This window comes from Mus musculus, chromosome 4 (assembly GCF_000001635.26).
Source record: "Mus musculus strain C57BL/6J chromosome 4, GRCm38.p6 C57BL/6J".
Lineage (NCBI taxonomy): Eukaryota > Metazoa > Chordata > Mammalia > Rodentia > Muridae > Mus > Mus musculus.
Window position 1 is genome coordinate 127,307,739 of NC_000070.6, and position 17,496 is coordinate 127,325,234.

The 17,496-nt window shown below is 50.6% G+C and overlaps 1 protein-coding gene across 1 annotated transcript; it reads right to left on the bottom strand.

The window, feature by feature from the left end:
• Positions 1 to 3,681: 3,681 nt before the first annotated feature.
• Positions 3,682 to 6,301, bottom strand: Gja4 (gap junction protein, alpha 4). Its single transcript, NM_008120.3, has 2 exons — positions 6,182 to 6,301; positions 3,682 to 5,247 (listed from the first exon to the last, which is right to left on the bottom strand). Exon 2 carries the CDS (start codon positions 5,228 to 5,230, stop codon positions 4,229 to 4,231), a length of 1,002 nt encoding a protein of 333 aa, NP_032146.1. The 5' UTR covers positions 5,231 to 5,247; positions 6,182 to 6,301; the 3' UTR covers positions 3,682 to 4,228.
• Between the last annotated feature and the right edge of the window lie 11,195 nt (positions 6,302 to 17,496).

Here is a 17,496-nt window from a genome sequence, read left to right on the forward strand (position 1 = left end):
GCACAGTGCCTGTGGACACCAGAAGATGTCAGATCTCCTGGAGTTGAGTTAGAGGCAGTCATGAGCTACCTGATGTGAGAGCTGGCACTGGCTCTGGCTGGTCTAGAACTCACTATGTAGAGAAGACTGGCCTAGAACTCACAGAGATCTGCCCCTCTCTGCCAAAAGAGTGTAGATTAAAGGCACTACCATGTTCAGCCATATCTTTTGTCTTTGAAGTTAACATACAAAATAGTGGGTTTCACCGTGGCATTTTTACAAGTGTTTCTTTACCCTCGGTTCTGTACAGGACAGTCTGAATTATCGAGTGACCCATTCTCAAGAAAAGCCAAGCTAACAACAAAAATCAAAGAAAAACAAGAAAAAGGATTCTGAGGTCAGCAACTGAGTGGCCAGTGAGCCGGCACAGTTAGATCAGGAAGAAGTTTTGATATCGCCCAGCGTGACGCCCAGCGTGACACAGCCCCCTGCTTTGTTTGCATGGACTCCGTATCACCCTGTTCTTCTCTTGCCTACCCAGGAAGGCAGTGCTGAATCCAAGTGGCTGGAACTTGTCTTTTTATGAAATAACATTGAGTCTATTCTGATTCATGAAAAAAATAACACACCACTCATGAACTTTAGGCCAGACAGGGTGACGCAGTCTTCTATGCAACATTCTGTGTCTGATTATCCAGCTTCTCGTCCAGCTGAGTCATTTCACAGCGGGGAAACTGAGGTCTAGAGAATGGACAGAGTGTGAGAGATGGGTGTGCGGGGTGGGGTGGGAGGAGGAGCAGGGTCTCCTAAGCCTAGAAGGTGCTCTTTCTGAGAGCTTCTGTCAGTCTTGGTGGAGGGAGGGGCTGCTGGGGGCGTGGGGCGGAGGGAGGGGCTGCTGGGGGCGTGGGCCGCGGCGAAGGAGGGAGGCAAAGGAAAGATACAATGTTTAAAGTTACTACCCAGCCACATCCTCAGGACCACTGAGCTTTGTGTCTGCCGGGACGCTCTCCAGGCCTTAGGGTCCCTTGTTTGGAAGTGAGGGGATCAGAAGGGTATCGGTGTAAGTCAAATTGTGTCCTCCACAGACATGCTGAAGTCATCATCCCCAGGCTCCAAAATGTAAACTGATTTGGAAATAGGGTTTTTCCCAGAATAATCAAATAGAAGTGACACCTTTGGATCGAGTTCAGTATGAATGCATGTGTGAACATACACACACACACACACACACACACACACGCATACACACACACACATACACACACATACACACATACACACACATACACACACACATACATACATACACGCACACACATGCATACACACACATACACACACACATACACACATACATACACACACACGCATACACACACACATACACACACATATACACACACACACACACATACATACACACATACACACACACATGCATACACACACATACACACACATACACACGCATACATACATACACACACATGCATACACACACACACACACATACACACATGCATACACACACACACACACACACACACGAATACACACACGGGAGAGGTAGAGGGAGGAGAAGGAAGAAAGATGATCAAGATCGACCTAAGAAGGTGGAGGTGATACTTCTAGAAGAGCCGAAGATGCTCAAAAAACTATTAGGAACCAAGAGAACGCTGTGAGGGGATTCCCACCCATGGCCCTCAGAAACCTCAAGTTTGGACCTCCAGGGTCCAGCACTGAGAGGATGAGTTCATACTGTCTCAACCCCCGTTCCTCAGCAGTTTGGTACTGTGGTTACAGGGGCTTTGTCAATCAAAGGCAGGTAGGATGGAGCCCTCCAAGATCTTCATTGCAAAGTCTGCACATGGCCCCTCCCCTCTGCCCAGCCTTCACCCCCAGCTGGTTTGTCCTTGTGTCTGTGTAGCTGCCAGTTTAGGTCCCAAATCCCCAGTTTTCCCCAGGCCCAGCTTCACCCAAGCCCTCACATCCACTTCAGAGAATGTGAGCTCTCAGTCTGGTCATTAAACTTGTCACCCTTCCAAGGTAGGCCAGGTAGAGGGCACGGAAAACAGTCACCCAGGGCCTCAGACAGGGATGGCTCTGACAGCCTACAACCTTTGACCTCTCAGCTGAGAAGGGACTCAGTCTCCTGGATCAGACCTTCTAACACAGACCTGCCTCTTTGGGCCCACTTCCTGTCTCTCAGTTCACTGTGAGATCTGGGTCTCGGGGGGAATGCAAGAGTCTCTGTGAAAACATGTAGACTCATGGAGAGAGATGTGTTCCTAACAGTGGTTGGGACCCTGAGAGGTAGCGGCCATCGCTGATGAAGTCAGGGAAGGCTTCCTGGAGGAGAACGGATGTTATCTTCCAGGCCTTGCTGGAAAGTATGGGATGAATTTTGTTTGATTCTCGTGAGCCAAGCTTATTTTTACTTATTTTACTTATTTTATGTCCTTCATGAAGAAGGTGAGGCCAGTCTCAAACTTACTATAGAGCCAAAACGATGGCCTTGGACTTCTAGTCCTCCTGCCTTCTCCTCCCAAGTGCTGAGTGAGATTACAGGCACCCAATCCCATGGCACGTTTATGTGACGCCGGGGACCCAATCCAGAGATCTGCTTATGCTAGGCAGGAACTCTTATCAGCTGAGCCCATCCTCAGCCTGCTTATGTTTTAGAGGTGAGAGAAACTGTGATCAGACTCGATTGACTCCAGGCCATAGAGCTGGCACATGTGGGGGCAATATTTAAACTTAAGACCCGGGTATGAGCTTTCAATAGCTAAGTCCTCACGCACCAATGCTCTGACCCTTTTCAGTCATAGGCTCTTAGAGACTCCAGGGAGTACAAAGAAAGAGGACCATTGGCACTGCCATTGTCTAGGGTCCCCAGTGAGTTCTGGATACACAGACAGGAGCTAAGATGAAGGCCCCTGGGTTGCACCTTCTCATAGGCAGACTAGAAAACACACAAATTACCCTTAGCCCCCACCCCTTTTAGAAACCCTCAGGCTCTTTGACTTGGCCTCTGTTGCCTGCCTTTGGATCTCTTTCCCCTAGCTGGGCTGCCTGGTCTGGCCTCAGTGGGAGAGGATGTGCCAGGACAGGTTGGGGGTGGGGGGAGAAGTCCCCTTCTCCTCAGTGAAGGAGAAGAGAGAATGGATGAAAGGTATGGAAGGGAGGGACTGGGGAGGGCTGAAATTGAGATGTAAAATGAACACATAAATAATGAAAAAAAAATGGTTCTCAGGCACCCATGGTGAGGTGGGAAGGACACATGGGGCAAATTTTAGTTAGACTAGGACAGCCTTGGTGGCAGGTATGCTTGGGAGCAAATGTTTAGTCAGGAGGCACATTGCAGGGGACAGCAGGCTCGGGTACCAGATGGGCATGGGACAGGACAGGAAGAGACACTGCCTGTCTGGGCCGATTAATGAGCAGCTGATTAACAGGACACTGGAAAGGATGTGGGAATGGGATGAAAAGACCCTAGTACCCAGGGTGTTTTGCAAGGGAGAGTCATGGGGACTCGGTGCTGAGGGAAAGGATTTGAGTCTTGAGGCCTTACGGTGCTCTCTGGAGCTGGGCTGTAGAGGACTAGAAAGAAAGCAAGTCTGTGCAAAATAACTGCCTCGCCCCTCACCCCTGGCTCCCCCCACCCTGCCCCCCGCATCCATGACAACATCAGTGCACACCTGACTTATGATGGAGTCCTGTTTATTTGAGGATCATAAACAGTGGAACTAGAAGTGAGAAAAACAAGACATCAACCAGTTCCCCTGGCAAGGGCCAGCTCCGGCGCAGGCTGTGTCTGTCCAGGTGACGAGGCTGAGCCAGCAGCCTGCATCAGTGCTTTTTCCCAGGAGAAGTGGGGTGTGATGAAAACCCAGGGTTCAGTGACTCGTCTAATAGGGGAGGCTCGAAAGTCAACTTGGCGCTGGGTCCCTCAGCAACAGGTGAAAAGGATCGAGGGTTCACAGAACACTTAGTCAAGAGCACTCCCACCTGCTGTGACCCAGTCTGGGTAGTGTCACATTCTGGTAAGCAGCCAGTGTCCTCTGGTCATCACAAAGGCTCCAGGTATTCCAGAACCATCTGTGACCAGGTCCTCTGCCCAGCGAATGTCCACCTCCCTGGCCCAGTTGTCTCTGAGGTGCCTTTGAGGAGTGGACCGCCAGAGAGGCAGCCAAGGTACACGTGCGTGCTCCTCGGGGCAGCTCTGTTGAGTGACATTAGCCCCAGATCCCTACACATACTGCTTCTTGGATGCAGAGCTGTTGGGGCGGCTAGGGGACTTTCGGCCACCCTGGGGAGCTGTGTTTACAAATGGGGGAGGTCTGGAAGAGGTCAGTCTCTCCTCTGTGGTCAAGTTGGCCCAGTTCTGCTCAGTGGATGAGAGCCCGTTGTAGGTGGGACACGGTGGGGAAGAGGGTCCCTCGCCCATGGGGAGGTAGAAGAAAACCTGTTCAGGGTAAGGGTCTGAGGCACTGCCCTGGGCCGGGCGGGCGTCGTGGTCCCTTCGTGCCTTTATCTCCCGGCTGACACACCGACACAGCAGGTGAACCAGCTCCAGCAGGTTGAGCACCAGGGAGATGACTCCTACCACCAGCATGAAGATGATGAAGATAGTCTTCTCAGTGGGTCGAGAGACATAGCAGTCCACGATGTGGGGGCAGGGCGCACGCTGGCACACAAACACCGGCTCCATGGTCCAGCCATAGAGGCGCCACTGGCCATAGAGGAAGCCTGCCTCCAGCACACTCTTACACAGCACGCTGACCACATAGGTACCCATGAGCGCCCCACGAATCCGAAGACGACCGTCCTCTGCCACCGAGATCTTGGCCATCTGATGTTCGATGGCAGCCAGTGCCCGCTCTACATGTAGGTCCTTGGATGGCAGCGCCCGGAGCTCTCCCTCTTTCTGCCGCAACCGCTCTTCCCGCCGAGACAGGTAGATGACGTGGCCCAGGTAGATCAGGGTGGGTGTGCTGACGAAGAGGAACTGCAGCACCCAGTATCGGATGTGGGAGATGGGGAAGGCCTGGTCATAGCAGACGTTGGTGCAGCCCGGCTGGGCTGTGTTACACTCAAAATCAGACTGCTCGTCGCCCCACACCGACTCGCCAGCCAGCCCCAGGATGAGGATGCGGAAGATGAAGAGCACCGTTAACCAGATCTTGCCCACCACGGTCGAGTGTTCCTGGACCTGGTCTAGCAACTTCTCCAGGAAGCCCCAGTCGCCCATGTTTCCAGGGCCTCTCTCTGCAGGGAGACAAGGGTCAGAGGGCCATCAGCAGGGCAGCACAAAGCCTTTCTCAGCTCCCCCACTAGACATATGTCCATGGGATGTAAGCCCTTGGGAGGTCCGCCTGTGCTAGGGTCCCAATCTAACCACACATTGTGCTTTCTTTCACAGGCCAGTGCCCCAGGGTGACCACAACCCGAAGACATGTGGATTGAATAGAGGTTCCTATGGAAACAGAACAGTTGAGGAACTTATCCAAGGTCACACACAGTTGTGCCATGCCCTTCCTCCCTTTTGTTCAAGGCTGGCAACCCCCAAGAGAGCAGGGGTGGGGAGAGATGGTTATTAGGGGTCCCGTTCCCATCTTCCATGCCTCATTAAAAATGTTGAGGGCCTCATTTGAATCTTTGCACTTGCCGGTGGGGCTGGGAGTGAGGGAAGATGGGGTGAGGGACTCAGAAGCCCAGGGCATTTGGTCCACCTGTCTACCAAAAGGACCACCTGCGATTTTAGTGAATACACCTGAGCCTGTCCTAGCTCACTTCCCTCCAAAGCTGTTGCAGCCATTCTAGATAGAGCCTTGCAAGGAATGGCCATAGCTGGGTGAAGGTTCCAACGTTCCCAGAACATCTCATGGTGTGTGTGAAAACGTGGTGATGTGTGGTGTGGGTGCTGTTCCAGAAGTAAAGCAGGTACTACCAGACCTACATTCAAATACTGCTTTCTTCTCACCACCTGGGGATTTGGATTAGTAATCTTCCCGGCGCCCTCGGTCTCTCCTTAAGGGTTCATTGAAAAAAAAAGGGAAGGGAGCTAAACACAAGAGGCTGGTTAAAGGCAGGCTAGGTGAGTGCCGCTGGTGGCTTCAGTCGCGTCTGGCGCCCCGGGGGGCAAGCAAGCCTCAGCCCTCCCGCAGTGGAGTGAACCGTTTCCCCTGCCCCCCGAACTCACCGCCTGCTTGCCCGGCTGGCCCAGGTAGAGGGGACGACCGTGGCCGAAGCTGCGCCTGCGGGAATCCTGCAGGACCGCGCCTCCCGCAGGACGCCTTAAATAGCGCGCAGCTGCGGGTTTAGGGCAGGAAACGCCAGCCAGAGGGCTCTGGGGAGCAGGGAGGCGGGGCCTGGGAGGGACAGACTCCCAGGACCCGCCCAGATTGTGCTTCTTTGGTTGCGAGAGATGGAAGCTGTCTTGTTTCTCTGCTCTGACGCCCTCCGGTATCCCAGACTGCACTCCCCCCCCAGGTCCAGTGCCCTCCCTAGGTCCGCAGCAGGATGTGAAGGCGATTTTTTTTTTAAGCGAGAGGAGCTGGCAGATCTGGCACCTGGTCCGGAGGCTGTAAGGAGTGGGTGGGGTAAGAAGGGAGACTCATCCGTGTGCCCAGCTTCTGAGGCCACTGGACCCACATTGGAGAGGGGTGAGAATTCTCCCTTTCTAGAATCTGGTTGATCTAGGGGTCTCTACTTCACCAATCCTGGGCAGGCTATACCATCAAAAGTCACTTAGGAACGCTCTAGGGTCCTTTGATCTGAGAGTGGAAGTGGAGGGAAGCTCCTGTCCTTTAGCTGGGTTCCAGTCGATGCCTCTAAAAGAGAGGAAAGATCTTCCTGGGGAATTTGGAAGCAGGCAGAGCCCTGCTTCACTGTGAACGAAGAGTGTGGGATTAAGAATCCGCCTGCAGCTGGGAAAGCCACAATAAGCCTGCCAGGCCTGGTTTCCTACCCTCCTTACTAGATGCAGAAATTGAGCAGGGTAAGCCCCGTGGGTAACAGTAAAAGTGTAAAGGTGGGATCCAGGGCATCACGGGGTGTGGTTAGGGGTTGAGAAAGCCAGGCGGTGCAGAACAGCATCACTACCTTGGAGCCACCAGGTTTGGTTTCTTGTGCTAACGCCCAGAAGAGGCTGGGGGACCCAACCATGAGGCTTGTCAGAGCAACGAGGGTCAATCTTACCCTCCTCTGCCCTGACCCTACCGAATAGTGATGGAAGGATACCTGCTTCGGAGGGCCTGCCAAAGCCCCCAGTGTGCTGTATTGGTTCTAAAGGTTTGAGCGAGGACCTGAAGTCACTGAGATGTAAACCCTGAGCTTGGGAGGCTGAAGGAGGCAGAGCAAGAGTTTCAGGCCAACCTGGGATACATGGTGGGAACCTGTCTAAGCAAACAACCAACTCCACAAAACACAAATACACAGGCATGGTGGTACAGGCAGCCTGTAATCCTAGTTCTGTGGAAAGATGAGGCTGAGGAATTAAAATGTCAATGGTATGGGGCTGGGGTGTAAATATTGGTTGAGTGCTTGTTCAGTACTCACAGAGCCTTAGGTTCTAGCTAGCCCTGGTGGCACATAAACCAGGTGGCACATGCCTGGAACCTCACAGGAGGGGGGGGGAGGAGGAGGAGGAAGAGGCAAGAAGGTCAGAAGTTCAAGGCTGTCTTCTCCTTTGTGAGTTTGAGGTCAGCCTGTGGTACATGAGACATTGTCAGGGAGAGGAGAGGCAGGGGAAGAAGAGAAGGAGGAGGGAGGGAAGGAGGGAGGAAGGGAGGAGGGAGAGAGAGAGAGAGAGAGAAAGAGAGCGAGAGAGAGAGAGAGAGAGAGAGAGAGTTCAAGGACAGTCAGCAATTTAGCAAGACTCTTGCCTCAAAATGTTGAAAGAAAGAAATTTGGCGGTGTAGTTGAGCAGTTGAGCCCATGCCAGGCTTGTGCAGGCACAAGGTTTCTGTCTTTGTTGTCCCAAGTATGACCAACCTACCTACCATCCAACCAAGACCATCACAAGGCCTGACAGAAAGGATCTGCACTGTTCCAGGAGAGGGCAGAAAAGCCAAGGGAGGTTGGGGCCTAGGATTGGCAGGGTCTAGGGCAGCTGAGGGTGAGGAAGTGGCTGGGGCCTCCTGGGCCGGGGCAGTCCATGGGTAGGCTCAGACTGCAGACCAGCATGGTTACTGCCTGAGCTCAGGCTAGACAGGCTTTCCCTTCCAGGCCTCTCTTTCTCTGAGGGCCGGAACAGGCAGGGCTGAACGGAGCCTCCTGGGATTCCACTAGGGACAAGTGCGCCGACGTAGTTCTGACCCTTGAAGGCGTGGGAACAGTGTCTGCTCTGGTAGCTTTTCTGCCGAGTTGCCTTTGAGGTTGGGCCTCAAATCCTTTTGAAGGTTTTGCTCCCATCTGGTTCCCAGGGAAGTGGGGGGCAGGGGAGCTCATTGAGGACCTCGGGGTGATGCCAAGGTTGCTCCAACCCCTTCCTGGACTCTGAGATCAGGTGTCACAGATGAAGAAGGGGTAGGGGCCAACCAACACAATATTCAAAAGTCAACTCTTCTGAGGGAAAATGTCCCTGGATCGTCACTCTTCACCCCCACCCCTTTTGTCCTGACCCTGTTCAGCCTGCCACCAACTCAGTGACCCCAGATGGTCTCCTAGCCTCCACTCAGCCTCTACATTTTTGCAGAAACCTGGCTATAAGGTTGCCCTGTTTCAATGCCAGGCCGGCACTCCGTCACCAGCCCCATCCAGTCATTCTCTGTCGTGTCTGTGTGCACCTACCTTTGTGCATGGCTCTGTCTTCTCGGAGCAGCCTCACGTGTGGGAAACTCTCACACGTGGATGCCTCCAGCCCCTCAGGTCTTCGCTGAGATGTCTGTCATCTTCCCCAGAAGTTCCTTTGCTGGCCTCCACTGGGTCAGATATGCCCTGCAATTCCTTGTTTAAAGCTTTTTAGATGTAGTTAATATATGTAATACTATATGATATGTAAATATAGATTTATAACACATATGACTTAATATATAATTATATATATATATGCATTATATATGTATATATGCACACACACACACACAACTCGGTGGCATAGACCAGTAATCCCACCATTCATGAGGACTGCCAGTTATGGGCTAGCTCATACTATACAAGATCTTGTCTCAATCAGAACACAGTTCTTATCTCTGGAGCCAACTATGACCGACCATGCCCTGGGAACACATATTTAAGTTACCCCAAACGTCATGTTTCATCATGGCAACTGTTTTATGAAGGTTTTTGTTTTGTTTTTGTTTTGTTTTGTTTTGTTTTTTGTTTTTGTTTTTAAATAACAGAACAAAGTGTTTTAAGAACTATGGATGGTAGAAGAGCTGAAGAGATGACTCAGTGGAGGTCCTGAGTTCAATTCTCAGGAACCACATGGTGGCGCACAGCCATCCGGAATGGGCAGCTGGATGTGTCTGAAGACAGCTACAATGTACTCATATACATAAAGTAAATATATCTTTAAAAGAAAAGGGCTGGGGAGATGGCTCAGCAGTTAAGAGCACTGAACTGCTCTTCCAGAGGCCCTGAGTTGAATTCCCAACAACCACGTGGTGGCTCACAGCCATCTGAATGAGATCTGATGCCCTCTTCTGGTGTCTGAAGACAGTGACAGTGTACTCACATACATAAAATAAATCTTTTAGAAAAGAAAATAAACTGGTAGAAACATCATATATCTGAGTCTTGGCAAAGCAGGGAAGTCCCTCCTGCTGGCCTCAGATGCGTTCAGGATGCTCTTAGCCTTTGGATTGGTGGAAGCTAGGAGTCTGTGTATTCCAAAGATATTACCTAATTGTCCCAAGGGTGTTAGGTGGAATGCAGAGGTGGGCGATACCTGTCTTTGGGGGTGGTAAAGATAACCTAAGGTAATTTGACTTGAGACCCGCTAACATTTCTGCTCCCTATAATTACAGTTCTAATCAGTCAGCTTGGCAGGACCTTTAACACAGATGCAGTGGGTGTGTAGGAGGGCCTCATTTTACACACACACACACACACACACACACACACCCCTATCAAAACAAAACCTGCCAACTCAACCAAGTTAACTTCAACCTGTATCAAATATATTCACATTGCTATGCAACATATCTCCAGAATGGTTTCTCTGGCCAGGTGGAAGTGGTATCCACTGAATGCCTGCCTGCCTTTCTCTTTGCTTCCCCTGCCCCATTACACTGGAAGCATCTTACGGGCAGGCAAGCAGCGCAAAGCAGGGCACCAGGCCTGTAGATGGAATTACCAATTCAGCATACGCTTACTGGGTGCTTTCTGATGCTGTAACACTGTCCGGACACTGTCGGCAGCCAGAGAACACAAGAGATTCTTAGCCTCCTGGACTTTACTTTCTAGCTGTGAGAAGACAGAAAAGACAACAAAACAAAACACCAAAAATAAAATACAAAAAAAAAAAATGGTTAGTGATTCAAACAAATATGGTGGCGGGGTGGGTGTAGGGAACATGAGGCACAGAGCACACGGAGTATCCAGTTTCAAGTTCCTATAGAAGAGAAATTTGCACCAAACAGTTGCCACAGAGGCTGAGCCTCTAAGGAAGAAGGAAGTCCCATGGCTGCCTAGGCATTCCAGGTGCAGAGAACCTGGGTGTCAAGTTCCTGAGGCAGGGGTGTGCCTTGGTGTCTCCTCCCTGAGGGGCAATGAGGAGGTCGGCGTGACTGAGACAGGTGATTGAAAAGGAGTTGAAGAAGGTGAAAGGCTAGTTGTCGGGTAGGGCGGATACCGTCAGGCCCTGTCAGAGATGACTTTTGATCATTGGGGACAGAGGAACTTGTGGTCTCCCTTTGGGTTTTTGCAGCATGTCCCCCCATCAGGACGTGTTAAAATATAAACTATGCGAGTGACACAGGCAGACGCGTGCAGACTGCATCAGGTGGCAGGCCAGCTGGTAGCAAGTCCAGGTCGGCTTCTGCTGTCACAGCTCATGGCCAGTCCACGACAGGGTGCTCTGCTCCGGGAGGGATCTGGTGTCACCATGGTTCTGCCCCTTCCCATCTGGGAATCCCAACTCCCTAATGTTTGTGTGATTCTCAGTTCCTCTTCAGCCAGCCTCCCAGGGTCAGGAGCAGGAGGTGGGGGGGCGGGGGGTGTCTTACCTAGGCCGGGCTGCTGTCAACAGAATACCTGAGCCTCAATGATTTAAACCAAAATGTTCCTTCCATGAAGGTCTGGAAGCCAGAGACCAGTTGTCATGCGGCATGGCCAGGTTCTTGGGAAAGGACATCTGACTGACATATTCACAGGACAGAAAGATCCTTAAAAAAAAATTCTTCCCTTCCTCCACTCCTCCTCTTCTTCTCTCCCTTCAGCTACTCCGCTCCCTTCTCCCCCCCCCCCCCCCAACAACCTCATGTGGCCATGCTGGTCTCAAACTCCACATATAGCCGAGGATAGCCTTGAACTTCTGATCCTCTAGCTCTTCCTGCTGAATGCTAACATTAAGGGAACGCTGTTACACTCAGCTCTGTGGGTGCTGGAGATTGAGCCCGGGGCTTCGTGCAGGCTAGGCAAGCTCTCTAACCAACTGAGCCGTTTTTCAACTCATCCCACACCCTTTCGTTTTCGTTTGTCTTTTGAGTCTCCTTGTGTGGACCAAACTGTCCTCAAACTGATGATCCTCCTGCCTCAGCCTCTCAAGTGCTGGGAGTTTAGGTGGGTGATACCATACTGGGTTTCTCCTGTCTCTTTTTATAAGGACACTAATCCCATTTGACAGGGGTTTACTCTTGACCCAAACATCTTCCAAAGGTCCACTACCTAATATACCATCACACCGAGGGTAGGATTTTAATATATGGTTTGGAGGTGGGGGGGGGGGGAACAACACAAAATCAGTCCACACACAACACAGTCCTGTGTTCTAGAATGAATGAAGACAAAAAGTTCTCTTGGTTGTCTGGGGCTGTCGGGTGTGGTGCCCACGTGTACTACACTCTGACTTGGAGACTTCTAAGTGGCATCTTCATCCATGGCAGGAATGAAGGATGCCTGCTCTGACCCCTCAAGCCTCCCAGAAGGGAAGAGGTGCACTCCAAAGGGACATGAGTGCCACCTAGTGGTAAGAGTGATGATTGCTGTGAACTTAGTCATGACTGCAGAAAGATACAAACTCCTGGTGGATCCGTGCACTGAATGGATCTCTGTCAAAGGCTCAATGCCCAGGGCTGGGCAAAAATTTAGTAGGCATCTTATCTATTCCATGCCAGGAAACACCATGGTTGATTATCCCGTCCCAAAAGTCATGCCACCACAAACATCCCTTTGCCTGTGCATTACAGGGCAGGCCGTTATGACATTGCTTTGCTTATGCTGCCATTATGACTCTGATCACTTTGCCTTTGTTGATTCAGGGCTGCCACCTGGCCCCTGCTCCTTTCTACTTTGGGGCTCAATTAAACCCACTGCACTTAATTCATGCAACGGTGCAGCAGCGCCTCCAACCCTAAGGTCTGGCACAAGGAAAAGGGCAATAACAGAGCTCTTCAAATGTGTTGGTACACCTATCACCATTTTGCACGCCACAGGATTAGTGAATGGCACATCTTCTGGGCCTTTCCATTGTGGAGAATTAGGTTTTACATAGGGTACCTGCTCTGACGTCATGGTTTCCTTCAACTTCCTTCATCAACACCAAACCAGGGGATATCGGGCATCTTTAACTCCATTTCAGTCGGCCATCTTTTGACAAATGCTTTATCTAACCATTCAAACACCTTCCACATTCAACCTAAAAATCTCCACTCAATGGGCCCATATTAATAAACTCAGCCTGACCCAGTTTTATGTTCCGTTCACCATTAGCCCATGCCCTTAAGATCCATTCCCACACATATTCCTCAGACTTCTGCTTGAATTAATTAGCAAACTCATTAAGCTCCTTAGTAGTACCTCATGAGTAGTACTTCCTTGCGAACCACACTTTCTATCTCTCCGCTACGAGACTGCCTTAAGCTTTGGTCTGGTTATAGATCTAGAGACAACTATTGGTGGGCCCTGGGGGACATCAGTATTGGCTTGCCTGGCATCTCCTTAAGAGAAATTCATGCTGGTTTAGCAGACAATGAAGGGTTAATTTCCTCAGTCAAAGGCAGAAAATATTGCAGGGGATGGGAGCACATCTTCTGCTGAGGATCGAAAGTCCTTGGTCCTCCCACACATCTCCATTCCAAGTTACAGGACCCCACTCTTTACCACTTAGTGCCCTTACTTTAACACCTTCTGGGCCTGGGACATGAATTGTCTTTGCAGTTCAGCCAGTCTCATATTGAAGGCTTTGGCTTGATTTTCTGGAAGATGCTGGAGGGGTTAGGAATGAAGCTTGGTTGTGCTTGCCTAGTGTCGTCGTCACTGTTCTATTGCTGTAACAATAGAACCATACCATGACCAAGGCAACTTATAAAAGAAAGCATTTAGCTGGGGGCTGGCTTATAGTTTCAGTGGCTTAATCCATTATCATCATGGCGGGGAACATGGGGGCAGGGAAGTAGGCATAAGATGGAGTAGTAGCTGAGAACTCACATCTGATCTGAAAGTTGCAGGTGGAGAGATGGGGAGACTGGACCTGGTGGGGGCTTTTGAAAGCTCAAAGCCCAGCTCAGTGACATGCCTCCTCCAGTAAGGCCACACCTCCTCCAACAAGGCCACACCTCCTAATTTTTCCCAAACAGTTCACTAACTGGGAGCCAAACATCCAAATATACGAGCCAATAAGGGCTGTTCTCATTCAAACCATCACACCTACCAGGCACAAAGATCTCCGGTTGATCCTTATCATAAAACTAGGCATAATGGTCCATACCTGTAACTCCCACACTCAGGGGATAGAGGCAGGAGGATCAGGAGTTCAAAGTCCTCCTCAGCAACATAGCAAGTTCAAGGCCAGCCTGGGTGACCTGAAACTCTTTTTAAAAATTATTTCTAGCCAGGCAGTGGTGGCACACGCCTTTAATCCCAGCACTCAGGAGGCAGAGGCAGGCAGATTTCTGAGTTCAAGGCCAGCCTGGTCTACAGAGTGAGTTCCAGGACAGCCAGGGCTATACAGAGAAACCCTGTCTCGAAAAAACAACAACAAAAAATTTCTATTAATTTTTTCATAAATATGTTTGATCATATTCTTTTTCCTCCCCCAATACCTCCCTGATCTCCCCCATCTCTCTATCCACCCAATATCATGTTTTTTCCTCTCTCAAAAAAGGAAAAACAAAAACAAAAGAGAAAATCAAGACAAACTTAAAGCATTAAGACAAAAATACCCAAACCACACCAAGACCATGGAGTTTGGTTTGTATTAGCCAACTACTCCTGGGCATGGGGTCTGACCTGCAGTGTGGTGGATCTATCCAGTGCTACTCCATTGGAGAAAACTAATTTTCCCTTATCTAGCAGGCACCAATCCCTCTATTGAGCCCCTCCCCTTAGGGCTTAGGGATCCTCCGTGCAGCAGAGGAGGAGGAAACCTGGTGGGTGACTGCAAAGGAAAGAGTGTCATGCAGACAAGAGGGCTGGTACACACATGAGCTCGTAGAGACCTTGACAGTACTCACCAGCCCTGCATGTGTTCAAGCCAGACAAAACCCCAGTTCTGAGAAGTGAAACAAGGCCCCACTTCCAGCCAAGAAGCGATTTGAAACTCCTGAATATTTTAATGAATTAATGAATTGATTTTAAAAACGTATTCACTTTACATCCTGCTCACTGTCCCCCTCCTGGTCACTCCCTCCCACAGTCCTTCCACCACACTCTCTCCCCTTCTCTGAGTGGGTGCCTCCTGTTCGTATCCCCCCACCCTGACACTTCAAGTCTCTGAGAGGTTAGGTACTTCCTCTCCCACTGAGGGCAGACAAGGCAGCCCAGCTAGAAGAACATATCCCACAGACAGGCAGTGGCTTTTGGAATAGACCCTGCTCTAGTTGTTGGGACCCACATGAAGACTAAGCTGCATATCTGCTACACACACACACACACACACACACACACACACACACACACACACAGCTAAACAGAGAATTCTCAACAAAGGAATCTTGAATGACCGAGAAGTGCTTGAAGAAATGTTCAACATCATGAGTCATCAGGGGAGTGCAGATCAAAACGATTCTGAGGTCCCATCTTAGACCCATCAGAAGGACTAGGATAAAAAACTCAAGCGATAGCACATGCTGGCAAGGATGTGGAGCAAGTGGGAACACTCCTCCATTGCTGGTGGGAGTGCAAACTTGTCCATCCACTTTAGAAATACATTTAGCAGTTTCTCAGAAAACTGGGAATAGTTCTACCTCAAGACCACTCCTGGGCATATATCCAAAAGATGTTCTACCATCCCACAAAGGCATTGGCTCAACTATGTTCACAGCAGCTTTATTCATAATAGCCAGACACTGGAAACAACCTAGATGTCCCTCAACTGAAGGATGGGTAAAGAAAATGTGGTATATATACACAATGGAATACTATACAGCTAAGAAAAACAAAGTCATCATGGATTTTGAAGGCTAAAGAATGGATCTTGGGTATATCATTCTGAGCGAGGTAACCCACTCCCCCAAAGGACATGCACGCTGTATATTCACGAATAGGTACATTTTAGCCATAAAATGCAGGATGCCCATGTTATTCTCCACAAACCCAAGAGGCTGGACAGGAAGGCGGGCCCAGGCAAGGATGCTTGAGCCTCACTTGGAAGGGGAAATGGGATGTGGGGTTTTATTTTGTTTTGTTTTGGTAGTGGTGTGTGGCTGGAGAGGTAGCTCAGTGGTTAAGAGCCCTTGCCGAGGGGGAGCTGTCCCCTTCTTCTGGACTCCTTGGGCACCTGCACTCATACACACAAACATACCCCCCACAGACAAATATACACACACACATGATCTAAAAAAAATTAAAGGAAAAAAAGATAGACAATTCTGAAATATGTAGCAGCAAACAGGTAGCGATCACCCCTCCCTGGGACCTTTGTAACCACCCAGCCCAAGCAGAGAGCTACCTGGGTAGAGCCCCACCACCAGAGACTCTCCCAGACACGGTCACACCTAGGTATTTCCTGGCTCCAACATCACTGTGCTAATGTTTTACATGCTGTGTCTCCTTTGATCTCTGTAGCAGTTCCTTCCAGAAGGAGCTGTTCTGAGTGTTGAGCTGGGTCCTTCTGCCCTTCAGAGGTTCTCCCCACCCCACCCTACCCCACCCCGCTCTGTGCCCAGGGAGACTCATTGTCACCCACAGCCTCAGCAGGCCCCCTTGTGTTCTGCCTTCTGGTTGGGTTGGGTCAGCGAGAGGTGGGGATTATTGGCTCCTATGGTAAAATGCATCCTCTCCCCCCTGCCCATTATCCCGCTGGCACTGGTCCCCACCTTCCACCCCTGAGACTGCACCAATCCTCGGGTGCTCTAGGAGTTATTTCTATTGCCCCACAGTGGAGGGTGTGATCTCTTACAGGGGAAGGAGCATGAGGAAGCTTGGTCACTCCAGCCAGGAAGCCCAGAGCTGGTTGCATATTGGTACCTTCACCCTTTCTATTCAGCCCAGGACCGAAATCTCTGGAACGGTGCTGCCCACATTTAGCTCGCATCTCCTCACATTAGCCCAATATAGACAGTCTCTCACAGGCACAGCCCTGAGCCCGTTAAACCCGGTTGACTTACCCACCCCTTAACGGCCACAGAGAGCAAAGGTGAACCACAGCCTGTTGTGTTTTTGAGGTGCCCTGACTTCTCTTTGCCCTCATTGGCTGGCAGCCCACTGCCTCTCGCCGTTGGTTTTAATGGTCACTGCATGTTCCCGAGGGTTGGTCTATGCTTGCACAGGGCTCAGTTTCACATTTGGGGCTGGCTTGGGATGCTGTTTCCCTTAAACAACAGGTCGTGGGCACACTTGGGGTGGGGCTGTGAGCAGAGTTGTAAGGCAGTCTGTGTTTCTGACTCCCCTAGACTAGCTAGCACCTTGAGTTTAGGTTCCACGTGGGCAGGCCAAGACTCTCTTCCAGCTGGTGTGAATAAGTTTGGGGGAAATTGACAGAGTTGAGCTGGGCGAGGCTGGGATGTGAGCAGTCTCTAGAGTGGCTACATGCTTACTCTACTATGAGTGTACATAAGTGAGAGCATGAGTAGCAGAGAGTGTGTGGATGCAGGGTGGGGACATGGGCTGAGCGAGGGAGTGTGTGTGTGCTCAAATCAAGGCTGATTTAGGAAGGCTGCAGCGCCCTCTGGTGGCCAAATCAGAATTCCAACACGTGTGTCTATCCCCGCCTCCTCCACTGCCTCCTCTTCCCTTGCCGCTAGCAGCCATCAGCAACTCCACCCTTTCCCAAAGCAGGCTTCAGCCTAGGTCATACTCACTATCCACCCTAGCTTCACCCCCAAGCTTCAGGGCTCTTTCCTTCCCCCAGTGCTGCCTCCTTTGACTTCAGGGAGTTGTGAAAGTTTAAGGAGAATGGAGGGAAGAACCGAA